The 27496-nt window shown below is 45.9% G+C and overlaps 1 protein-coding gene across 2 annotated transcripts in view; it reads left to right on the top strand.

Annotated features, from left to right (window-relative positions):
• LOC147017267 (plectin-like) overlaps nt 1–27496 on the top strand; it is an 86277-nt gene that overhangs the window by 9457 nt on the left and 49324 nt on the right. Inside the window, exons 2-8 of one of the 2 annotated variants that reach the window (XM_085846731.1) lie at nt 2450–2503; nt 2607–2668; nt 3658–3747; nt 5282–5359; nt 23963–24055; nt 24249–24415; nt 24696–24811. In XM_085846731.1, coding sequence (XP_085702857.1) covers nt 2450–2503; nt 2607–2668; nt 3658–3747; nt 5282–5359; nt 23963–24055; nt 24249–24415; nt 24696–24811 — 660 coding nt within the window. The remainder of the gene's footprint in view (nt 1–2449; nt 2504–2606; nt 2669–3657; nt 3748–5281; nt 5360–23962; nt 24056–24248; nt 24416–24695; nt 24812–27496) is intronic. The other variant, XM_085846732.1, reaches the window with a different exon arrangement.

Raw genomic sequence — 27496 nt, 5'->3', positions numbered from 1 at the left:
TATTTCCAACATCCAATTGAAATGAGGTACTTGCATAGACTCGCCACGACATGGATGGTTAGTGGGATTCAGCACATTGCTCCTCATCATAGGTTGATCCATGTCTTCTTACACTACATTCAGCAAACAACAAAATGATTCCTTCAAGAGTATGTCACTTGGGACAAATTTGATATTGTTACACTTCTCCAGAGGATTGCATCTATCCTCAAACATTCTCAATGCATGTCGGCGAACTGCCCTATTCCTATCCTCGTCTGCCTCCTCTTGAGCCAATTCAAGCAAACATCCCATGTGAACTGTAAGCCATGTAATGCTTGCTTCAAGGTCTCACTGACATAAGTTTTTGTTATTTCAACGCTTGTGCTTAGGTTTTGATCCACATTAGATATTCACTCTTCGGTGTTTGGTGACGAAGGTCAAATAAATAAATAAAACAGTTGATTGGCCCTGCCTGCTTCTGTTTTTTTTAACCCACCTCATTTTTATTATTATTATTATTTGTTGTTTTGTCAAACATCCCGAAAAAGAAATGATTGCATCCGTGTCGAGCTGCGCAGTGAAGTGGCTGCACCGCTTAAGAAAAATAGACCCGTGGGGGACTGATTGTTACTTCTCCAACAGGCAGGGTGACCTTATTGTCCTGATACAAATTAAACAATAACATGAAAACTAAGCAACAGCAAAATAGAAACAAACAAAACAATGTGGGTTACAAAGGTTCTTCATTATATTTGATGAACTGATGGAAGGAAGGACATCCCAGATATTGAAGTGGTTTGCACCACGTAAAAAAAACCCAATATCTTCGACTTTCACCATTCTTTAAATCGATCATTTTCCCGATGTCGATATTGAGTTTTCATGGTTTCTACCGAGCCGCAGCGCCAAGATCTGTCCTGTTGCCTTCCTTTCACCGCCACTTTCCATTTCCAGGCACGATATGCGAGCAATACTGATCTGTGTACATGTCTGTATACTTAAGTTCCATTGCAGCCACTGCAGTAAAATTCAGTGCACTGAATTTTAGCCTTCGGATTAAAATGATGCAAAATACGACTGGTTTTAAAGCGAACAAAGTGCGTGACGAATGTAGAATGTAGACAAATTGTGTGAACACGCCAAATAATTTTCATGATTTTAGCTTCATTTTTGAAGATGGTTTTCATCTGTTTACAAATTTGAACAGGAATTAGAGTCTTGAAGCCATGGTATACGGAAACGGTTCTTGATGGGCAATGATCCTCGCTATGTGATGTTTTGTCTGATTTCGCAAGTGTGGATTTGGACCAGTGAGGGCTGGTAAGTCTACATCCCACAAATCTAAATCTGTAAACTAAATGTTTACTGTAGATCTATATAGAGATGGCATTGCCAATCATTTCAATAAGCATCAAGTGTAGAGTTATTTATTTATTTAACATTGTTACTTTTTTTTCTTCTAATTCACCATACATTTATTATATATTTGTTCAGAAATGTGGATAGTATTTTAATAGGCTTCATGAGTGTATGTGATGTGTCAGGTCAGGTGTATGACCCACATCATATTTGTTTGGGGGTACAAAACTGACATGTCTGGTACATAACTTATGTAATTTTTTGGGGGGGTTGGGGAGAGGGGATGTAAAAACACTGGCATGTTGGGTACATAATTTGTTGGCTACTAAAGGTCGGTCACCATTTTTAAAACACAAATAAATAAATATAAAGGGCCTCCTCCCTTTTGAAAAAAAATCTGGATGATGAACTGGTGTTTTAAAAAATGTATTTTTAAATTTTTAAATTTTTATTTTATTTGGCCTAACTTTGAACGGGTCATCATTGCACAATTAGCATTCCTCCATGCAACTAACTCTTAAATGCCTTTTGTAAGTTTGGCCCGAATTCTCCAAGATTTGTTCAACCACGTCATGTGATTTGATGTAAAAATGCAGACAATCAAATGTTAAATAACAGTTTGTTGTTGTGAATGTTTGTTCAACGTATTTCTTGAGACGATTTCTGCTGAGTGCAAGTCCTGTGCCCTTGTCTTGTGACTCACCAGACGTAATAAATTAACCATATTTACAAAACGAAATTCAGACACAGGAAAGACCATTTGGCGCAACATGTCTTTTTGCATACTCATTGCAGGTCGACTCCATAGGGCAAGGTAAGCATTCACAGACCCAGGTGCAGGTGACAAAAGCCTTGAGTGGGAAGATGGCACTAAGCACGTATCGTCATGAACACTGACCTTGCATTACAACTCTTGAGCAAGGAAGCAAAATAGGATCTCTTCATCGTTGGCTGAAATTGAGCTCTTTAGAACCTGCCACAATCAGTGTAAACATAAGCAGCTGGAATGGCCAGGTATTTTGTTGCAAGAAGTTTGTTTTTCCTGTTTAAATATTGATCCGATTGATTATAGGATAGTGAGTTACAACGGTTGACAATTCTTGTGCAGAAACATGTCCGAACGATTGCATCTCAACGTGGAAGGAATCTGTGCGTTTGCCAGGTAGTTGTATTGTCTTGTGTTATGAGTAATCTTTTATTTATTAATTTATTTTTATTGCTATTTTATTTCAATTTTTTTTTCCTTGTTTTTTATTTTTTTTCAGATGAACGGGAACTTATACAGAAGAAAACATTTACCAAGTGGGTAAACAGCCATCTCCAAAAGGTATGCTCACCGAAATGAGTGGGTCTAGGTTCCATACAATGTATGTTAAGCTTCGACTGTGCCAGTGGCGACCAGAAATTACGAAGGGAGGGGGATTGTGGGGGCATAGTCTGTCAAGTAGCAGACATAATAAATTACAAGGAGTGTGGGGCAGGTTTATCTGTGGACATTGTATACTTTTTACACAAGTCACTCCCTCATCCCCCCTCCCCAAACTGGGCCTCCACTGCTTGAGATGATTGATAAGAACATGTAACATATAGCTACACGTTACCCAGCTGCAGCTTTAACCGTCACACTACTGCATCACTTAATGACCCAACTTCCAAGAATTCCACGGCAAATTGCTGTCAAAACTTGCCTTTCTACAAATCGAGGAATTTCGTAGCCGTTGGAGTTTACTCAGATGCTGTTTGGGTGTGTGGGTTTGATGCATGCCATAAATGTATTAAACCAGTGAGGATCAGTCAGATTTAAAAATACTAAAAGGAACAACCATTTATGAGGCTAAATGTCAATGGATTGTGAAAAGTGAGATAATACCTTGAAAATTATGGCTGGGACATTGTGAAATTCCTCATCATTATTATCGTTGTGAAGGGATTGATGAACATTTTAATTTTAAAATATTTTCAGATCCTGTTCATTACTCATCCAGAGTTGTAGAAACATTTGTGAGTTGATGAGAGTGGAAGCCATGATTGTAAGGACCTTCATAAATCCCCTGTTTATTGTCACCTCTTTCTGCTTAGACTCGTTGGGTCAAGGCCTCAAGGAAGAGGTTTTCTATAGATTGGAGCTATGAATCATATGATCTCATTTTGTTGAGTGGCGTGCCCGAGCATGGCATGCGTTGACATGCCTCTCACTGGCTGCCAGAAGAGATAGTGGGATTGGGAGGTGTATAACACAATAGATGGTGTGGTGTGCTATTGTCATGTTTGTTTCAATGAGCTTATAAGTTTTTTTTGTCATCGTGTGTCATGCAGGCCGGACAGCAGATTGAGGATCTGTATAGAGACCTGCGTGATGGACACAGCCTCATCTCTCTTCTGGAGGTCCTTTCTGGTGAAAAGCTGGTAAAACAGTGGCTCTTGCGTTGTCGTGATTGCTGTGGATAATACACTCAGGGCATTGATACTGCGACTCAAAGGTTGCATAATTTTACAGAAAAATGCCTTCGCTGATCAGTCCCTTATGTGTTACATGCATAAATAAATTGTGGGAGTCATATATTTATTATGTGTGAAAATGTTGAAAATCTTGTAATACTCGCTCCTGAAATATGGTGTGGGTAGCTCCGTGCTCAGGCAGCGACCAGTAGTTAAACCACTTGCACTGTACCACATGTACAGGGGGAAATTGCAAGTTGTCTCACCACCATTGTGGGGTGGGGGAAATTTATTTTTTATGCCCATGACCTGACTCTCGGCACTCCCAACACATACGCAAAATTTGTTTTACATTGGCCAAGCTGTTTTTGATTCTGTAATTATCAGACGTACAGAGAATCGCTTTATTTCATATCGTAGGATTTGACCCTCCCCATGTGCTCCATTTCCTTCTGGAATAGTTTTTTTTGTACAAATTTGAGGCTCATGGTAGTGCTCAAACACAGAACAGAAAGAAAGCAGGGAAACACTAATACCACGGCAGAGGGATAAAACAGAGGGACACTTGCAGAATGCATTGGCATGGGGAAAATTTATGTAAGGGGAGGGGAGGAGGACACGGTTTCAGGGGGGAGAGGGGTGAGAGGGCAAAACAATATCCTTTTTCTCTCCAATCTCCCCAAAACACCCATACCCTCCTATCATCCTTGATTATCTTTTTTATGAAATAAATTTTACCCCCCTAATTTGACCTCCACCTTTTCTCACCTGTTTGTGCATATATAATAAATTCACATTCCCATTAATATTTATATATTACTAAAACTCTCATCTTGTATGTATGTATGTATGTATGTATGTATGTATGTATGTTCTCGAAATACAGCCAAAACGATACACGATAGTGCAAACATTTTAGGGTCACCTTACTCACCATTCTCCTGCGGTGTGCAGTATCAAGTTTCGTTCAAATTGGGCAACGAAAAAATTATTTAAAAATCAATTCCCGATTCAGTCAAGTTCTCTTCGGGAGAATTTGATCAATGCAAACAACCTCAGCAGTATAGGTCACTGGAACTATCTTTTTGTTTTTCTTGAAATGATTTTTTTCATCAACCGCTGTCACAACGGGAACCCAACGGGTTCACGGGTCGTCCAGTAAACTTTAAAACTGAAAATTTTGACGATTTGAAATTTGCACCTGTGTGGGTAGTATTGACTGGAAGATGTAAAATAGCCCAATGAAGGATTGGCATGTTTTCTCAACTCTGGTTTGTCCTTCATCCAATGCCAAATCTGTTCAATATATTACAGCCAATAATTTTGTAATTGTATTGCTCGATTTATTGGCCGTTTGATATGGATTGAACCTTATACTTTCAATGCAACTTACTTTCCTTTACTCGAACAGCCCTACAGCATAGTCGTTGCAGCTTTTGTTTTTGCATTTTGAGTGAATGAAGAATGTATGGGTTTGAGCTTTACCTACATGTCTCCCTAGAAACGTGAGCGAGGAAAGTTGCGGGTTCATCGCCTGCAGAATGTTTCCTTCGCACTCGACTTCTTGCAAAAAAGGCAGGTGAGGTCACTGCACAGGGGTCCTGTTAAGTTTTGTTTGATGAGTAACGACATAAAGGTGCTTGGTCTTGTGACTTCAACACCGAGTTGCTTTATTTACATTTTCAGAAAAGGAGTTCCAAGAGTTAAATTGGTATTGTACAAAAGGTTTGAGTTGCCTGACAATTGGTGGAATTGAAGAAAGCTACCATGGAAGGATCTGTGCCTACAAGAAGTGCTGCATTGTTCTACTAACTGCATGAAGCTGGCTATTTTCTTTCCAATTATGGATACTAGTACGTGCCCTTACGTGCGTGGCCATACGTGCAAAAATAAAAAAACCTTCAAACCACGTGCCAGAAACAACAACCACACAGGCCGTTCCTTCGCTCTCGCGTGGCCGTACGTGCAAACCCCAAAAAACCCAAAAAACTTTCAAACAACCACACAGGCCGTTCCTTCGCTCTTGTAAACGACGACTGGATTGGGGCATTGTGTTTATCTATAAATGCGCAGAAGAAATCGAGAAATTATTAGAATACAGTAAGTCATCACTATCCGGAAGTCCGTACGTTGTGACCCGTAATGCGGAACGCGTGTTTAGGAACGTGGGGACTTTGACCCCTTCCGGTTCCGGGTTTGGAGTGACAAGAGGTCTCCTTAGGGGCTCTCTGCTGACATTCTCAAAGTTAAGTTTCCGGTCGTTATTTGTCCCGTTTTAACTGTTTAATTTTCTCACCTACATGTTACTGTGTGTTCCTAGTTCGGTTTTGTTTCAAAAATCGTGCTATTTTGTGAGTTTTTTGTCGACGTTCTTACCGGATGTTTGAGGCCTAGGCCTTGGCCTTGGCTTGAGCCGTACCGGTTCCCCTCGGTGTTCAATCGTTTTATTTTTGTTTGTTTTTTCTCCCCATTACCTTCAATTTCTATCCTCCCCATTACCTTCAATTTCCATCCTCCCGACTTTCCTAACGTCCTCCATTCTCCCAACTAATCTCTCTATTTCTTATCTCAAAAAAAAAAACCCAACAACAACAAAAACACGCTAACCTTCTCCCGATTCTGCTTCTTCTTCTTCCTCTCGTCTTCTTCCTTGATTTTTTTTCTACAACACTTCCATGACCAAATCTGTTGAAAACTCTCTCAAACATTAATAATAACAACAAAAACGATCTTATAATGCTTCATCTTCCTCTCTCAAACATGTGTGGTACTCTTTACTGTATCATAATGCACTACTCTTCTGCTATTTTAACAGATTGCTCTCAATTCGACCTTTCCTTCATACCTTGCCAAAAAAATGCAACTGTTACAGTGTTTCTTCTCTCCATTCTCTGAATTCGCCTTCATTGCATCCATCAAGAATTGTGTTAAATCGCATCTCTGAACTAAAACTTTAAAAAAACCCAGTTTGCTATGAATGTTCGCTTTCCATCAACCATTCTTTTTTTCCAACTTCAGTGCCAACTCACCCCCCTCACCCCTCACTCTCAAAAAAACCATCCAACTCTTCTCCCTCCAAGCCTCCCTCTCACCTTTCTCAAAAACTCCCCCTCACCTTTCATCCCCCTCACTCATCCTTCTCAAAGTTGCCCCCCCTCTCATCCACCAAGCTGCCTTCCTCCATTGCCCTCTCACCTCCATCTCTTCACTCCACCTCCTCAAATCCTCAACTGCCTTCTTCCCCCTCTCTTGTCCCCCCTCTCCCCCAGCACCACAGAGCCTTTTCTCCTCCTCATTCGGCCCCCTCCCCGAGCTATTCTGCAATCCCCCACACTCTTTCAATAACCCTCCTTACCTCCCCCCCCTCGTCCCTTGTCCTACCCTCCCCCTCCCCCCACGCCCTGCACCCAAAGCCTCCTCCCCTACCTCTTCATGAAAAGTGTGGACCTCAAATATCCAGGGCCTTCGCTCAAACCTTTCAGATCTTTCCATACAGGCTACCACTGTCAAACCAGACATAATCTGCCAAACAGAAACTTTCCTCTCCCAAGACGTGTCTGACTCCCAAGTATCTCTCCCCGGTTACTCCCTCCTCCGGTATGACAGACCTGAGCCTCGGCCTGGTGGAGGAGTTGCTCTCTTCATTAAAGACTCTATTCCTCACTCTCCATGCACTGCCCTCACTCCCCCACACCCCCAGGAATACCTCTGGCTACGGCTTCCCTCCACTCCCACCTCATATTTATATGTGTACTGTACCGTCCACCAAACAGTGATGACTCCTTCGACACCTCACTATCCGAAAACATGGACCAACTTCTATCTTCTCATCCAAACTCTCTCTTCCTCTTATGTGGCGACTTCAATTGTCATCATGCCAGTTGGCTAGGTGTGGGTACCTCTCTCACCTGCCATGGCACCTCAGCAAAAGCTTTCTGCGACTCATTGGGACTGACTCAATCGGTCAACTTCCCTACTCGGATCTCAACTAATGTACTCCATCTCTTCTGGATCTGATTTTGACAAATTTCCCTTACAATATCTGCTGCTCTTCCTTCGCTCCAATCGGTTCTTCTGACCACGTCCTTGTCAAAGTGGACATCTCTCTGGCTATTATCAGAGAACCACCTCACCGCCGTCGAGTCTGGCATTTCACTCAAGCCGACTGGCAGGGTCTCCGAGCAGCCATCAAACTGATAGACTGGTCTCCTATCACTACTTTCTCAAGCATCAACTCATCCTGGGAATTCTTTCAAAGAAACTTGCTCTCCCTCATGCACAGATTTATCTCCTCTCGTCTTCAGTTTTCCTACCCTTCCTCCCGCCCATGGTTCACTGAAGCTTGTGGTGAGGCAGTTGTCCTGAAACAACTTTCGTTTGCCTCATGGAAAGCAAAGCCAACTGAGGGCAATCTCATTTCCTTCCAGAAAGCTCAGAACAAGTGTGTATCTACCCTCAGGAGAGCCAGAAAATAACATCTTTCTCATCTCAAGTCTGAACTTTCAAACCTCTCTCCCTCCTCAAAATCCTGGTGGCGTTTAATCAAATCTGTTTCTGGTGTATGTCCCCCTCCATCCCCCCCCTTACCTCAAATGGCAGCACTGCTGATACCGCACGTGAAAAAGCTGAATGCGTAAACTCGGTGTTGTCAGCAAGGTTATGGAATCCATCATCGCTTCAGAGATCAAATCCTTCCTCTTCTCCAATGGCTTGATTTCCGATCGTCAATTTGGTTTCAGACCAGGTCACTCTACCCAGGATATACTGCTTCTGCTCTCCCAACAATGGATGGAGGTCCTCAATGCCAGACAGGAAATCCGAGCCGTATCCCTGGACATATCACGTGCTTTTGACACAGTCTGGCACCCTGCCCTGCTCACCAAACTCTCTTCCCATGGTATCCAAGGCCATCTCCACTCATGGCTCGCTGACTTCCTCTCCTGTCGCAGTCAACGTGTGGCCCTAAATGGAGTTCTTTCATCCCCTCTTCCTGTCCAGGCTGGAGTTCCTCAAGGTAGCGTTCTGGGCCCTGTTCTTTTTCTAGTTTTCATCAATGATCTCTCCGACTCTCTGTAAAATCCTCTATATCTCTTTGCTGATGACTCCACCCTCTGCCGTAGCATCTGTCATCCCTCAGACCGGCAAGCAGCAGCTTCTTCGCTCACTGCAGATCTGGATAAAATCACAAACTGGTCCAACACATGGAACATGTCTTTCAATCCTGACAAGTCTCACACTCTCACTATGTATCTTCGAAGGGACCGTTTAGAACCCCCCTCCCCCATCCACTTTCTCAACAATCCTCTGGAAGAAGTCTTTTCTTTCAAGCTCCTGGGTCTCACTATCTGCCATGACCTTTCCTGGGAAAGTCACATTTCAAACCTCGCCTCCAAAGCCAGTCGCCGACTAGGAATCCTCCATCATGCAAAGTCCTTCCTCGGCCCTCTTGAGCTCGTGACCACTTAGAAAGCTTTTGTCCGTCGCCTGAAGGAGTACTGCTCTCCCCTCTGGGCTGGTGCTCCTGCCTCCCACCTTTCTCGGCTTCACGCTGTCGAAACCAGGGCATTTAGGATCATCGGCCTCTCGCGCAATGAAGCTGAGTCTTTGGGCCTCTCACTCAATCACCGCAGGTTGGTCGGTGGTCTTTCTGTCTTCTACCGACTTCTCTCCAGCCTTGCCCCCCCCTGCTCTCTCTGCAATTTGTCCCCACCACATTTCCACAGGGCGCTCAAGGTCCACCAACAACCCCCTTCTGGTAAAACTACCAAAATTACGAATCACTGCTCACCTTCACTCTTTCATTCCTCTTTTCCCCGCCTTTGGAATAATCTTCCTCACTCTATTCATTCCCATTCTTCCCTCCAGGCTTTCAAAACAGCTGTTCACCACCACCTCTTATCATCCCACATCCAAATCCTCGATCTTTTCTACCCCCGATAATCCAACCAAGCCCACTTCCTTCAATTCCCCTGCTTTCCTTCCTGAAAGTCCCTGTAATGTCCATCTTCTCTTCCCCATGTTCCCCATCCCATCCCCATGCCTTTCCCTTCCACAGATCTACTGATGTATCTGTTCCCCACTGTTTTGTCCTTCCCACTCCCGTCCTCTTGCATCATGCCCCATTGCTGGGCGTTGTGTGTTCGCTCTCATACGAGCCTCGACAAGGTATACAAAAAAAAAAAAAAACGCGCCTGAGGATCTCTTCCACAACGGCCATGCCTACACAGCAACGTGTCCTGTCATTGGTTGGTAAATAAGTGGCCATAACTTGGGAAGCACTTGTCCGATTAATATCAAACCTTGAGAAGGCCCATACTCAGGTCCCCAGCAATATAGCTGGCAAGTTTCAATTAGATCGGACCAGTGGTTGTCGAGATATAGCACACACACACACACACACACACACACACACACACACACACACACACACACACACACACACACACACACACACACACACACACACACACACACACACACACACACACACACACACTGCTGGAATTATAGTGGATATGTCGATAATAACGATAATCCGTAAAACCTCCACACAATATTGTTGCGAATTCGCGCCCGCCGGAGTGCGATCGGCCGCTCGACTCCAATGGTGGCCGCCTCGCCCACCGGAACGGGCAATTCTGTCGTGACCCTCTCGGAACAACGCCGGGAGCTAGTCACGGGTGGGGGTTTAACCCCACCACGACCGTGCCAATTGCCCACCCGCGCACGATAGTGTTGCTCGCCAAATTCGATCTACCTAAGTACCTGCGCGGATGGTCGACAGGGCGATCGTACCTCGCCGCAGGCCGACTCCGGACACGAACCGTTTAAGCGGTCCGTTCCATGCTATCGGGATAACCGAGCGGTGTTATCGTTGGCCTCGACGGTTCCGATTAATTATCGGGCATATTAAGCCCACTACGAACCCTTTACGTGAAGCAGGATGGAGGGTCAATCAAGAAAAGACGAAGCGAAACAGGAAAACAGTTCACACAATGCACATTTATTACGCGACACACGGAAAGCACACATATACAGCCAAACAGTCAAAATGCACCTATATCAGTAAAACAAAAGAAACAATGACGCAGAGTTACTACCGACTACACGCACACACGGCAACACTTATACAGTTCTACTTTACAGACGGCGCCAACACACATTTACTCAAAAGCAAAGGAAAGAAGCCACCCTCATAGACAAGGGGCAGACGGGCCTGTAGGCCAATATGCGCGCGTGACCTGAAGGAGCGCCAGGTCCGCGAGACCGGGTGGGTCCGACCCGCGTCCTCGTGACGCGTTGGCGGACGAGCCGCAGATGTGGCCGCGTGGCTGTGCCCCGACTCCGTGTTCCTTGGCGGGTTTCGTTGGCACGACGTTTGGAGTGGGGTGGGAACGGGGCCCCCTTTTTGCACTATCTCAGCGCGGGGGAAAAGGGGGAATTGTTGATGCCCTGGGGGAGGGAGAATGGCTGGCTGGCTTGGGTCCCGCGACGAGCGATCTCCCACCGCGACCCCGTCGCCGACCGCCGTCCTTCTCGCCTCGGACCCAAGCTCCTTGGCCTCTTCCCACAACTCTCCTCAGCCGACTGCAGAACCCAACTTGATGCCTTCGCCACCCGACTCCACTCTCTGCCACACTCTGCTGCTGCCACACTCTGCCACTGCCACACTCTGCTCTCCAACCAAAAACTGACTCTGCCATGATTCGCCTTGTGCTCGCCGTTTTATAAGCTGGCAGGAGAAAACAATATGCAAATTTCCGGATCAGAATGGCCTCGGGGGTGGAGCCACGCTCGCTAATTGGATGGAGGAAAAGTGGGCGTGAACCTCCCCTGATCCTAGAATTTGCATATATGGATTTCACACAGACGCGCCTGGAGGCGGGGCCAAGCCGCTCCGTGCTTGCTAATTGGACGGATCAGAAGTGGGCGTGTAGCGTTCTTGATCCGAATTCTCCCTCAGAAAGGCCGCTATTTGCACTCGCGGCTCTGTGCGTATCTTGAACGAGCCCAAGACAGCCCGACGCTCAGTGTTCACCGGTGGTGCGGGAATGGCCATAGAAGGAGAGAGGTGAGGGTGGTGGAGAGTTTATCGGTGGTGGTTTGATGGTTATGGCGGTTGAGACGTGGTTGGTTCAAAATAAAGATAGAAGAGAAAAACGGCTCTCTCAAAGCGTCGCAGCCCGAATGAATCACATAAATTCCCTCTAAACAACGGGTTTGGGGCTAACTACACATGTGCTTAGAGTCATCTCACCTACGGGCTCTGAATGGTGGTTTGCGAATTTCCACAGCCGTAACAATATAATATAACAACCTCACTGCCAACAAACTTCCAGTGAGTTCAATGAACAAAAAGTAACTCTTATAACTCTTTCAAACAGGTAACTTATAATATTTATCTATTTTAACCCTATCTCGGCGTCTCAGCCGTGTCCTCGGCCATCTCTCTCTCACAGCCGGTCTGTATCAATGCAAACATGTGGCATGTCGCTTCATCATGCCCATTTAGTTACGCATCTGGCTCCTTAACGAGCCTCTTCTTGTCATCTGACTCCTCTTCTTCTCCAGCACTTTTCTAAAACCACTACAGTACTTATCGTTTATTTTAAAACGGACTCTCTCCGCCGGATCCTCTTCTTTCTATCAATAAAATTATCTGACAATGAACTTTTCTTTGTTTGAAATGCGTTACCTGCTGAGAGCGCTCTCTCTTGCCTTCACTTTAGCACTTGTCGTTCCTCCACGCACTGCCTCCGGCAAATTAAGCACCTCCGGTTATGAGCACCGCACCCACGTCGGTTCGAATCCGAGTCACCAGGCGCCATCTGATGTGGGTTTTTAAAACCCATCTTGTTGTGATCGTTGTCCTCCTAAAGGATTCTAACCGGCCGATTGTGGAATCCTATTTGACTTCAGGCAGAGTTTAACGTTTGTCCGATTTTGGTTATACAATCCTGCATAAAATCCACCGACACTGATAAAACCGATGTCCACACAAGTCCTTCCTTGTGAAACAATTTATTTTCTAATTATCCACCATACACTTCTCACCCTTGTACAATGAACTTAAGAATCCTCATTGATTGCAATATTATTTGGCTCTATTTCATTTATTCTTACTTTAGTTAACAGTAAGACCAACCCGATTCAATTCACTTCTACATTACATCAGAGAGTTTTATTCTAACTTGGTACTTGGTCAGTTCCAAGGAGTACAAGCCACTGAGATTCTATACCTCCTCAGGTTCTTGCACTGAAACAATTTTACATTTCAAAGCATTTTATACTTTCATGAGAGAGTGGTGGGGGCTATTCAACCCAGACTGCAGACGTGTCCTTTAGACGAGAAGCCACTTCGTACATTTCGAGGTAAAGGTTTGTTGTTATCAGCTCGGTCACTCTGCTCCAGAACAACACATTTCTTAACATTTAGGGCAAAAGTCTTTTGGCCAGAAATGACAGCCAATTCAACTTGCAACATAAAACTTACATTTATAAAACTCCATTTGTTACAATTTAGAATACATTAATATAATTTTTCCCCCACAATTCCCATCCACAAGAAGGGCACAAAAACAGATACTCTGAATTAACTACCAGTAAACTTGCTTCCAATAATAAGCAAAGTTATGGAATGCAGCACAGTGCTGCAGATGTCATGTCCTTCCTCTTTTCAAATAACCCGATCTCTGATCATCTGTTTGGATTCCAGTGCAGCCACCGAACAATGGACATGCTACTTCTTTCTCAGAAAAGGATGGAGGTGCTGAATCTCAAACACGAGGTTAGAAATATCTCCCTGGACATATCTCGGATATTTGACACAGTCTGACAACTTGCTCTGCTAACCAAGTTTGTTGCTTGTGGCATACGAGGCTGCCTTCATACCTGGCTTTATGTTTACCTCCACTGGTGCAGTCGACATGTTGCTGTCAATAGAACCTTGTACTCTTCTCTCTCTTCACCCAGTGGAGGCTGGAGTGCCCGAAGGCAGTCTTGGTTCCAGATTTGTTCCTCATATACATTAATGGCCTCTCCAATGCTCTGGGAAACTCATCATTTCAGCATATGACTCTTCATTGTGTCATACAGTACTCTATCCTACTGACATTGAGACAGCAGTTGAGTCACTGCTGATCTGGAATTAATGAGATGGTGGTGGTCTGATGAATGGAACATGTCTTTCAATCCTGGCAAATCTCAGTGTCTTCCTGTCACTACGGAAGGATCATCAAATGTACCCACCTATTTCCAGGGCCAGCCATGAGATGAGATTCCATTTCTTTCACTTCTTCACCTCACCATTACCCATGCCCTCTTCTGGGCTCTCCATAGAGCAAAGCTGACCTCCAAAGACAGCCGCAGATTTGGCATTCTCCATTGTTCCAAGTCTTTTCTTGAAAAATCAGAAATGCAGTCTATAAGGTCTTTGTCCATAGTTCAATGGAGTACTGATCTCCTCGATGTGCTGGGACCCTATTTGGCTCTTCTGGTTTGTGGAAACAAAAGCTGTCAACATTTATTGGCATCAATGGCATCTTCCACAATGAGGCTGAAGCACAAGGCCTGTTTGGCTGTTACTGCTGTTTCATCACAGAGATCAGTGAATATATATATATATATATATATATATATATATATATATATATATATATATATATATATATATATATATATATATATATATATATATAAACAGATGTTTGGTACCTCAGAACTTTAATATGGACACAAACAAACACGACATAATAGTGACCGAAGCTTTTCGTGCTGCACTCCTCAGGGAAAATCGCAGCAAGCGAAGGAGGAAATGAAGGCGCATGCTTTATACGCAGGTCTCAATAAGGTAGACGCTGATTGGTTCAACCTTGATGATGTCACGGTTAATCCGAACGCCCATTGGTCGTCTCATTATCTTCACCTTGAGCTCACATTGGCTGTAGCAGAGTTCGTCGATGATTGACGTTTGCAACCGTTTTTGGACGTGTTGGTTGATCGATCCAACCTTAGTTTCACAATATCTGTCTACCATAAGCCGACTCTCACAGGGCAGTATACTCGGTGGGACTCCTGCAGCTCCACGAGAAACAAAATTGCCTTGATCAATATCCTGGTTAACAGAGCACAGAGGATTTGTTCACCTTGTAATCTTCCTGTTGAAATTGACAAAATTATGAATATACTCGGTGAGAATGGTTATCCTGAGCATATAGCTTAGAGATACATACTCAAGTTTCTAAACACGACAAAAGATCGGAAGATTGGTACGGACAAATGTCCAGTCTATATCAGGATGTCCTGGAAAGGGCAATCATCACGAAGGTTTGAAGTACAAATCAAACATATTGTGTCCAACACGTTTCTGGCTGTGCAACCCCGAGTAATCTTTACCTCTCGCCGTTTACTAAAATCAGTCAACAAGGATGGGCTCCCCACCTCACAAACCACCAATGTTATTTATGAGTTTAAGTGCCGATGTGAAGCTCGGTACGTGGGCCGCACAACACTAAGATTGGCTGATCGGATCAAACAACACATCCCCTTCGCGATTCAAATAAAGATTGTGAGAGTTAGAACACAACCAGTGCGAGCATGTAGAAATATCCAGCAACCACCGGCCACTGTACCTGCTTCATCTGCCATTGCACAGCACCTGGTTGCCAACCCTATCTGTGCAGACCAGTACAATGCAGATATGTTCAGGATATTGAGCCGAGGTCGGAGTTCGTTTCATTTATGTATGTTGGAAGCAAGGTTCATCCTTACCACCGATCCAATACTGTGTCGTCAAAAGGAATTTGTACGATCTCTGTGTCTCTTTCAGCATGGAGAGATCAAGGGAAGTACGGTAACAAATGGTGAATGGACCTTAGGGGAAACCCATCCCCCCTCTCTTCAGGATGTAGTTGTAAACGTCAATCCTCGATGAACTCTGCTCCAGCCAAGGGAGCTCGAGGTGAAGATGATGAGCCAACCAATGGGCATTCAGATTAACCGTGACGTCATTGCGGTTGAACCAATCAGCATCTACCTTATTGAGACCTGCATATAAAGCACACGCCTTCACTTCCTCCTTCACTTGCTGCGATTTTTACCCTGAAGAGAGCAGCATGAAAAGCTTCGGTCACTATTATGTCGTGTTTGCTTGTATCCATATATATATATATATATATATATATATATATATATATATATATATATATATATATATATATATATATTGTTGTGGGCCGGGGTTTGGTGGCGAGAATGACCACGAGGTGGGGAAAGCTACGTCGTCTCCCACCAATCTCCCAGGAATTGTAGGCGGTCGCTCAGATAACTCCGCGAGCCGGCGGGTCAATTAACCGACTGTGGTCGCCAATATCTCAACCGCATAGCATAGGGTCTATTTGTCTATTACCAATTTACCTAATTAACTACCAATGCAATTTACCAATGCATCCTCAGAACAACTCCCTCAGATTTCAGCAATTTCCAAAGATGAGTCCAGCGGCCTACGAACAGCGAAGGGGTACACGTTTCCTATCTATCCTGGCATTTATTAATGTTAATCTATCCCCGGGGCTTTTCAACACGCCTGTCTCTTTAAACTATCGGTTCCAGCAACCACGATTCCCGTCGCCTGTGTTGTTGTTCGTTATTAATTTGGGCCTGGCCCACAAATTTTCTCGTGCTCTTGCACAATTTCGGGCTGGGCAGCGTGGCTTAATTGGCAGGGATACCCATCTGCCGAACTCAAACTACAGCACTCCCGGGTCGCTGAGGCTGTCTCCGAGCCTACCTACTCCGTATGAACATGGGGAATGCCCCTGGCAGTGTCTCCTTCGATGCCCACGTGGCATTTTGGTGCTCCAGGTCCCATTTCTGTGGGCTGCCCGTGCCCATTACACTAACTCGGTCCGTTGGACCTATGGCCTACTCTGGCTGACAACTCTGGTGCCTGGGGGGCACTCTACTCAGTGCGCACATTTCACCAGCCATGCTCCCAGCCGGTCAATAGACTCCTGCACCCTTCAAAAGGTTTCATTCCTTCATCCAACACCAACAACAAACCGACATCCGTTTTGGTTAATTTGACTAACCCACTAACTAACATTACAATAACCCCAGGTTCCCTTGGGTGGGATTCACTCCTCCCCCCAATCATTCATTCGCACCACGCATTCCACATTCACTCCACTCACACTCAGGCCCACGGGCCCACATTCATTCATTATGTTTCTTTCTTCTCTTTTTTTTTTTTTCAACCAACACTTACACTCTGCGAGTTACATCCCCCATCTATCTCATGCCCCTCGTCATCCCTTTTACTAATGCACGTTCCATTTAATTCTATTACTAAAGGCCCTGTCACACCTTGACGATTTAGCCAGTGTATGCCGACGGATGAAAAATTTGTCTAAAACGCTGGCACACGTCGAATACGTATGGGTAAGTTTTGTATACGTTAAGAGCACGCTGGCATACGTCGTAGTACGCCGAGCTGTTAGACAAATTTTCCATGCTTGAAATTTTTCGATGTATGCTGCCGTATGACTCACACGTTCCGCATAACGCTGGCCATAAGTTGTAGGCACGTTCCGCGATCGTTGACACACGTCGACACACGTCGACACGTTACTTGTAAGTTACTCATAAGTCGAAACACGTCGAGGTAATGTTTAGCGTACCCGAAACTTATTTCTAACCTATGAGTAACGTGTTGTAGGCACGTTATGCGATCGTTGACACACGTCGACCCACGTTACTTGTAAGGTACTCATAAGTCAAAAACAAGTCGAGGTAATGGTTAGCGGCAGTGTTCCAGACTCCCTGGTTTTTTAAAATATTTTTTTTCTTCGGTATGTTGGTGATGTTGACACTTCGATTGTTAGTGCGGTTATAATATAATATAATTAAAAGGCTGCCGCTCAACGATTTAAATCATAACCGCACTAGAAATCGAAGTGTCAACATCACCGTCATACCAAAGAAAAAAAAAAAAACCAGGGAGTCTGGAACACTGACGCTAACCATTACCTCGACATGTTTTGATTTATGAGTAACTTACAAGTAACGTGTGTCGACGTGTGTCAACGATTGCGTAACGTTCCTACAACTTATGGCCAGCGTATGTGGAACGTGTGTCATACGCCAAGTACGTCGAAAAATTTTCAACATGCTGAAAATTTGTCGACGTACTCGGCGTACTTCGACGTATGCCAGCGTGCTTCAGCGTGCTATTAACGTATACAAAACTTACCCATAACATATTCGACATGTGCCAGCGTATTCGGCAAATTTTTCATACGCTGGCTAAAACGTCAAGGTGTGACGGCGGCTTGACACTTCGATGTCAAGTGCGGTTATGATTTGAATCGTCGAGCCGCAGCCTATGAATAGCCTATGCCACGTGATCGTTGGCGATACGCTGCCGTGCGCTATGCATAAGTTAGACTATCGTTGGGCATAGGTTGTGAACGCCGACAACACGCTCAGCATTCGTTCATATAAGTTATCTATATGTTATCGAAACGTTCTGTGTACATTACTAATACATTATGCATACGTCCAACTCGTTATGAATACGTCCAAAACTGGAAAAAAAAAACATCAATAGTTCAGCATACGCCAGCGTTTTACATACATTTTGATACCTTGCCATACGCTGGCTAAAACGTCAAGGTGTGACAGGGCCCTAAGCTACGTCCCCACTACACGTTCCATGTCTGTCCAAGTCTCCAATCCATTTCTCAATTCTAAACTAAAATTTCTCTCACTGATCCCACCAGGCCCCATGGAGGACTGCTCTTACCCCCATGAGGCCGGTCTAACTAACGCTAAACCCTCCCACTAACTAGTGCTCCTTTGCCCACAACGAGGATGTTCGCTACATCCTGGCCGGGGATCGGGTACTCGTGCAAAGGCTCGGTAGGCCTTGCATTGCCAGGGCGGTGGTTTACAATTTGCACGTCCCTTCCGTTCGGGTGATACATGGGACCGTAACGTCACCCCATCACTCGCACATGAACCGCTCTGCGAAGCTTGCCACGCAGACGGAACCGGCTGTGTCGCCATCGGGACTCGCTCCGCGCGTTCCGTGAACAGCTCTCGCGGCCTACAGCACGTCGGCCCCTGCGCACGTGCTCACATGGCGACACGTGCTTTTCCAAATTCACACCATTGCCGCCATTTTAGCCGTCCACGTGGTGGTTTCGTACCAATCACGGGACGTTTCAATGCCGGCTCCCAACCACGGAGTCGTGCGCGCCTGGGCCATTCGCAAAACATGGAACGGACCTTACACGCAGCATCCCGCGGAGCCGGTGCGGTTTCCAAAATAACTCCATGCGGCCTAATAGGCTCGCCGTTCCCATCTGTTACACGACCCACATCTCCCGTCTGGGTCGGTCTGTGTTCCATCTTCACACATGCCATGTCATTCGCATTCTACATGCACTCCGGCACAATCATACTTGGGGCCTGTGTTAGGCCAAGAGACCCCGGGGCCTCTGCCCCCCACCCCAAACTTGGCATGTACCCTTTCGCATCATGCCCGAGCTTTACCTCGCCCAGCCTTATCTTTACTGGACTCACCTGATCACGATCTGCTTCGAGGGAGCGTATCCTCCCTCTGTTCCTGAAGGAGGCCATCCTGCCCTTTGCATCGGGTCCCAAGACATTCCACAAGCTCCACCTTAATGTCCTTTACCGTTCCCTCTCTCTGTGTTTGCTCCTCTTTTACTTTATTTAATTCGTCTTTTACTCGTTCTATCTCCCTTTGCGTCTCTGTTAATCCCTCCTTCGCGATGCTAAACCCTCCTTTGTCTCGTCCTCGTGTTTCTTCAATCGCTCCCCCAATTCTTGGCTCTCCGTCTCGACTGTCCATCCCATCTCTTTTACCATTTCCGTCATTTCCTCGTGTCTCATTTTACACCCTTCCTTTACGGCCTCCAATTCCCCCTTCGCTTCCTGCTGGCCTTGTTTTAAATTTTGTATCGCGGCCATGTTTCTCCCAATCTCTGCTTTTCATTGTCCTTGTCCTTTTTTAATTTCCTTCATCCCCTGTCCGAGTTTATCTACCTCTCGCCCAACTGTCGTTATCCTATCCGTCACTTCTTCCCTACCCGTTTCCATTGCGGACCAAACACCTTTCACACTCCCTTTTAACTCGGTCATTTCCCCACGTACTGTACCGATCTCATCCGCCATTTTCCGGTCCATGGCCTGCATTTCACCTTTCACCTTTACCAACTCCGCCTTCATTTCCTCCTGACCCGCCTTCATTTGTGTTTGTAAGGTCATTCCCATGTCTTGCATGTTCCCATTTATTCTGTTTTCCATGTTTTGCAGTATTTCCACCAACTGGCTCAAGTTAAATGACTTTTGCGAAGCCGATCCGCCATGATCGGGCGCGGGTCCGACAGGGATTGTTCGGTCCTCCATGGGGGAAATTTGATGAGGGGTGTGCTCCGGCATTGTCGCCGTTTCCCCCAATGCTACCTCTGGGTTTGATTGCAGGGGAGGGTCTTCCTGCTAGGTGTCATCCTGAGCCACGGATTCTTTTAATACCAATTCAAAACCCACCTGTACCAGTCCGTCTTGGTCCGCCATGGTCCATGCCGAGAATTAAATAAAATTTAAATCCTGCTCTTAATTTGGAGGGAAAGGGGGGGGGGGTTGTCAAGCACACCCCTGGTCCAAATCCTGTAAATTTTCTCAATGGAGGCGGAGGGGTTCGTACCCTGCTCCTGAATACCAAATTGTTGTGTTTGGTGTCCTGTAAATTTATTGTGGGGGCGGAGGGGTTCGAAGTCCCAACTCCTGACACCAAACTATTGTGGGCCAGGGGTCGGTGGCGAGAACGATCACTCGGTGGGGAAAGCTCCGTCGTCTCCCACCAATCTCCCCGGAATTGTAGGACGTCGCCCGGATAACTCCGCGAGCCGGCGGGTCGATAAACCGACCGTGGTCGCCAATATCTCAACCACGTAGCGTAGGGTCTATTTGTCTATCACCAATTTACCTTATTAACTACGCGATTTCGACGACCGGGGAAACCACGCCCTTGGCACGTCTTGCTCGAACTGGATCACTCTACCAACTGCAGTAGAGTTCCAACTACCAACTCCGGTTCGGGTGCAGCCGAGCGGAAACTGCCAAAGCTGTGCCGGCTGGAATGCATGGATTATCGGGGATAAAACCCCGCCCAAACTCAGATCCGAACCATGCTGGACCAATTCAAGACAGGACCGAAATGGACTGGGAACATTTCTAACAAGTTTTATTAACAGTAAATGAAGACACAAAGCCAGACTTAACGCGAATATGCAAGAAGTATTTACAATGATCCAAAAACACTTATTCAGTTCTACTTAAAGACAGGCCCACACGCAGACACACAAAATTAAAAGAAACCCAGAGTCTTTATTGGACCCTCGCAGCTGCGGAGAGAGACAAGCTGGGGGGTTAGAGTTCGGTGGGTACCCGGCCGTTGGAGGGAAAGGAGTACTCTGCAATGCAGCACCTGCCAAAGGTCGTCGGTTCAGTTCCAGTCACACGTGTGGGACTCGTGGCTCGTAGCGGAGCTCGCGTGGTGAAGTCGGGGTCAAAACCAGCCAAGAACTCCTCGTAACAGCCACCGTGAACAACTGGTTCTTCAGCCACCATGAACAAAACTGGCCCCTCGCAACTGCTGCTCATAACCACTCCTCCTAACCACACAAGAACTCCTCCTTTCACTACTCCACACAGCCCTCGCACCCCTCCTCCTTCCTCAGACGCGCCCCTCTCTTAAATACCACAAGAGGGGAAAAAGAATGCCTTCGTACGGGGCGGAGCTCCGTGAAGGACGCGCCAGTGTCCGCCTTGATTAGACAGGGTTCCACGGCATGCCTTTCTGTGGCAGGGCCTTGGCCCCTGCCGGGAAACCCCAGCCAGTCTTCCACGTGGGTTCATACTTGACGAGTAACAGTATCAATGTTGCACAGGCCATTGTGCAAGAGTTACAACGTTTGTGGAAAGAACGTTGGTGGAAGCGGCAAGGAACGGCTGCAAGACCCTGCCTTGGCAAGTCAGAGTGCTTGTAGACAGCGGGTGGGTAGTGGATCGTGATGGGGAATGGAATGGTTGTTGGTTGTTCGTTGGATGTAAAGATTTAATAACCGAACTAAAAGAAATCGCAACGCACGCCTTTGATTCTCCCACTAGACAAAAGGAAAGGAAACTGACTTCACATATACTTAACGGCATAACTGACTTTTGGGACATCTTTATGCTGAATGCAAATGGTTTCCAGATCCGTAACAATATATATGAAGACCCACCCACATCTCTCACCTGTGAAGGGAGGGAATAGCTAATCAGCTCTCACCTCATCAACTAAACCCAGGTGGCTAGGATTATATAAATAATTGACACCTCACACACTCCTCCAGACGAAGAAGCTGCATAAAGCAAGCCAGGAAGGTCTACACAAGGTAAGTGCTGTACTGTTTCAAACCCTTCCCAGAGTTCCTCCACAACTATAAAGACATTCACAAATAGTTCACACATAAGAATCCCAATGCTACACACTCCCCTTCAGCTACCGGACTAGTTTCATCGCTTATTGGCGAATTGTCAGCGATAGCGCAGACAGCAGTGCATACCAATGAGGCTCCCATGCAACCCCCCCCCCCCAACCACTCCCCCCAGTTCCTCCAGGATGTCATGCTTTTCCAGAAACCCCCTCATGGTTCAACTGCCAAAATTGGGCTTTTTGCACACCTCTACTCTTTTTCTTCTTTTCTCATCCTTCCTTTGGCTCCAAGTTTCCAAACAAGTGGTGCATGCCCTCTCATTTCAACCCCATCCCTCTCCACAATAATTTGTACCCTTCACTAACCGTATGTAACCGGACGTGAGGAGATAGGAGTGAGGGGAAGGGAGAAGAAGAGCAGAAAGAGAGTGGAACTTGGAGGTTATTGGGTTTTCTTTCTCCTCTTTTATTGTTGGTTCATTTTCTTCCCTGTTTTATGCTCCTGTGGCCCCACTGCCCGACTGTAACCTTGCTGCCTTTTTACCCTTTGCGACATCACTCTTCTGTGATCCTCATTTTTTGTTTTTTTTTATCCAAATTTTTGTTTTTATGAGATGGTGTTGAACTGCTGATTTGAAGCTTTGGAGTAAAAAGTAGGATTGCATTGACTTGGGGATGAGATTCCCTCTAGGGCTTTAAGTCAGCAGTGCATTACCACGTTGTGTCAAGCAGAGGAAATGAGGAACAAATCAGTGAAGAGGAGAGTTGAGCCTATATATTTTAGGGTCAATAAGGAGGGTGTTACTGGAAAAATGTGTTCATCTTGGAGGGTTGAGGGTTGAAAGATCTGAGTGCATGATTATAAGGAAAGTAGTTGAACAGAGGCCATTAAGTTGTCTGAAATCATAAAGGGCAAGACCATGTGCTTATGCCTCTTTGTGGGAGAAAACAATGGCATTGGGAGCTTTATATAGCACAGCATCCAAGAGAGACAGGTGGTAAGTGGGAGCACCAGCCCTTAAAGGGGGAAGAGCAGTACTCCATTGAACTCTAGAAAAAAAAAAGTCTTGTAGTGCATGTTAAGTTCAGATTTATGAAGGAAAAACATCACATGACAGAGGATACACGGTCTCCAGCTGGTTTTTGAGTCCATCTTTGCTATGAGATGAGATGAAAGGATTCTGTCGAGAGTTATGAGCATGGAGGATGTCACCCATTTTGGAGAGAGACAGACAGAGACGGACCTTTTTTGAAGAAGCATTCCATGCTGCAACAATGACCGAAAGACCCTACAAACTGAGATGGTTTCATGCTGCAACAAGCATGGTGGAGTCATTATCGGATGCAGAGGCGATCGAAGACTCGCCTTTTAGTGAGAGGGTCGACTGAAATCCATGCCTTTCGGCTTGAGTGAATATACACACCCTGTAGTACTGAATGTTGCTTGCATAAATCAAGATTGTTCTTCCATGATTGCCAAGCAAAGCAGATGAACTGATGAGCTGCTTTAAAACTCGCATGAACTTCATTTGTTTTCAATTTTTAGATTGTAAACGGCACCTTGAGAAACAAATTTAATTTTGAGCAGACTGGTGGCCGGTTACTCTGCGCAAGTCATCTTCCTAGATGTCGTAGTCTATGTGTCGCAATGATGCGACTGATGTGTGCTTCCTGCAGGTGAAGCTGGTGAACATTCGAAGTGAGGAAATTGTCGATGGAAACTCCAAACTCATTCTGGGCCTCATCTGGACAATTATTTTGCATTTCCAGGTGAGGTTGTTATGTCTTGTGAGTACTTAATTGTTTGTAACCTTTAAAAATGGTTTCACTTAGGTAATGCATCTCCTGTTTTTGTCCAAATATTGTTCAGACGTAACAAAATTACCGCATCCAACCACTTATTCAGAGAAGGCACGATGTCTGAGGATTCTCATGGCAGTTTGTTGATGTTCAATCCCTCCAGGTGTCGGAAATTCAGGTTGAAGGTCAGAACAAGAAGTTGACCGCACAGAATGGTTTGCTCCTTTGGGCGCGGCAGATGACAGATGGATACCATGAGTTGCACTGTGAGAACTTCACCACGTCTTGGCGAGACGGGAAGCTTTTCAATGCCATCATACACAAACATCGGTGTGTTGTGGGTGGGAAGTACGGAGACGAAAGGTGCTCGATCAGAAATTAGTTCACAGGATAACAGAACTAGACCCAAGTGGAATTTTGCTTTGCAGAGTTACGCACCGGTTGGCTCCATGTCCACTTCATGAGATTGCCTTACGTGATATGCGGGTGGAAATTTTGAACCGAAATTTGATGAGATCCATATTAACAGAACTTATTTACCTTCACTGTTTTCACCTTGATAGCATCCTTCTATTTAATCTTGCACAATAACTGCTGAAGATGTCCACAGGCCTGATCTCGTGGACATGGAGAAGGTGTATGTCCGACATGCAAGAGAAAACCTTGAATACGCCTTCTCGACTGCAGAGAGAAACTTTCACGTGCCACAGCTCCTGGACCCCGAGGGTAAACATTTGCTCCCAATCTTTCCATGTTTCTTCTCCTGATTTTGCTTTCTTCTCCCCCCCCCCACCCCCAACCCCTTTCCCTTCTGTCTCCTGTTGCAACATTCCTTTAATCGTATTCTTGTGTCCTGTCATCTTTCTCTTCCTTTTTTGGCATGTGTTGACTGCACAGAATCCCACTTGGCATGTGTAATAAACACACAGTTTATATGAAAGGTGCATGAGCAGATATTGTTAAAGGTAACCTAAAGGAATGGTGGAAGGGGAGTGTGGTTATTGTGGAGGGGGGTGTGGGATGAGGGGGTGTGGGATGGTGGTGGTATTGTGGGGTTAATGGTTGATGGGGGATTGTGAAGGAATGGTGGAGGGGGAGTGTGGGTATTGTGGAGCAGGGTGTGGGATGGGGATGGTATTGTGGTGTTAATGGTTGATGGGGATGTGAAGGAATGAGGGAGGGGAGTGTGGTTATTGTGGAGGAGGGTGTGGGTATTGTGGAGGGGTGGTATTGTGGGGTTAATGGTTGATGGGGGATTGTGAAGGAATGGTGGAGGGGGAGTGTGGTTATTGTGGAGGGGGTGTGGGTATTGTGGAGGGGGTGTGGAATGGGGGTGGTATTGTGGGGTTAAGGGTTGATGGGGGATTGTGAAGGAATGGTGGAGGGGAGTGTGGTTATTGTGGAGGGGGTGTGGGTATAGTGGAGGAGGGAGTGTGGGTATTATAGAGAGGGGTGTGGAATGGGGGTGGTATTGTGGGGTTAAGGGTTGATGGGGGATTGTGAAGGAATGGTGGAGGGGAGTGTGGGTATTGTGGAGTCGGGTGTGGGATGGGGGTGGTATTGTGGGGGTGATGGCTGATGGGGGATTGTGAAGGAATGGTGGAGGGGGAGTGTGGATATTGTGGAAGGGGGGGGGGTTGGATGGTGATGGTATTGTTGGGGTGATGGTTGAGGGAGGATTGTGGAGGAGGGAATGTGGATATTGTGGAGGGGGTGTGGGATGGTGGTGGTATTGTTGGGGTGATGGTTGAGGGAGGATTGTGGAGGAGGGAATGTGGGTATTGTGACGGGGTGTGGGATGGTGGTGGTATTGTGGGGTTAATGGTTGATGGGGGATTGTGAAGGAATGGTGGAGGGGGAGTGTGGGTATTGTGGAGCAGGGTGTGGAATGTGGGTGGTATTGTGGGGGTGATGGCTGATGGGGGATTGTGAAGGAATGGTGGAGGGGAGTGTGGGTATTGTGGGAGGGGGTTGGATGGTGGTGGTATTGTTGGGGTGATGGTTGAGGGAGGATTGTGGAGGAGGGAGTGTGGGTCTTGTGGGATGGTGGTGGTATTGTTGGGGTGATGGTTGAGGGAGGATTGTGAAGGAATGGTGGAGGGGGAGTGTGGTTATTGTGGAGGGGGATGTGGGATGGTGGTGGTATTGTGAGAGAGATGGTTGAGGGAGGATTGTGGAGGAGGAAGTGCGATGGAGACCCTGAAAGTTTTAGCAACCTCGGTCAAACCCTCTCTGAGGAGTAGAGGATTATTCATACACTTTCCATTATATATAGATGGTGGTTCATTTGATTTGGAGTAATTGTTGTTGATGATAATTATTTTCAAGTGCTCTTGTAGTGGCTGCTGGGCAATGGCAACAGTTGTTTCATTCACCACTCAAATCGGCCGTATACATGTGCTGGTAGCTCGGTAGAGATGGTGGTCTTAGTTTCAAGCGACAGCTGTTTCTTCCTCTGAAACATGGGGATGGAATCCTTTAATTCATGGCAGATAACCACAAGATCTAGCCATCTCTTTTGTTTCATAACAGTGCTCTGCAACATGTTACAAGCACAAAAGTGAACATTTTGAAAACCGATACACACGTTTATATTTTAGACAAACCTCGACCAATTTTTGGCAAGCTTGTGATCCTTCGGCCATTGTTGCAGCATGAAACCATCTCAGTTTGTCGGGTCTTTCGGCGATTGTTGCAGCATGAAACCATCTCAGTTTGTCGGGTCTTTCGGCCATTGTTGCAGCATGAAACCATCTCAGTTTGTAGGGTCTTTCGGTCATTGTTGAAGCATGAAAACATCTCAGTTTGTAGGGTCTTTCGGCCATGGTTGAAGCATTAAACCATCTCAGTTTGTAGGTTCTTTCGGCCATGGTTGCAACATGAAACCATCTCAGTTTGTCGGGTCTTTTGGCCATTGTTGCAGCATGAAACCATCTCAGTTTGGCGGGTCTTTCGGCCATTGTTGCAGCATGAAACCATCTCAGTTTGTAGGGTCTTTCGGCCATTGTTGCAGCATGAAACCATCTCAGTTTGTAGGGTCTTTCGGTCATTGTTGCAGCATGAAACCATCTCAGTTTGTAGGGTCTTTCGGCCATTGTTGCAGCATGAAAACATCTCAGTTTGTCGGGTCTTTCGGCCATTGTTGCAGCATTAAACCATCTCAGTTTGTCGGGTCTTTCGGCCATTGTTGCAGCATGAAACGATCTCAGTTTGTCGGGTCTTTCTGGCCATTGTTGCAGCATGAAACCATCTCAGTTTGTAGGGTCTTTCGGCCATTGGTGCAGCATGAAACCATCTCAGTTTGTCGGGTCTTTCGGCCATTGTTGCAGCATGAAACCATCTCAGTTTGTAGGGTCTTTCGGCCATTGTTGAAGCATGAAAACATCTCAGTTTGTAGGGTCTTTCGGCCAT

Source organism: Eptatretus burgeri, chromosome 11, assembly GCF_056783735.1.
Source record: "Eptatretus burgeri isolate ZD-2024b chromosome 11, Ebu_testis_v1, whole genome shotgun sequence".
NCBI lineage: Eukaryota > Metazoa > Chordata > Myxini > Myxiniformes > Myxinidae > Eptatretus > Eptatretus burgeri.
This window is presented reverse-complemented; position numbering and strand designations above follow the sequence as displayed.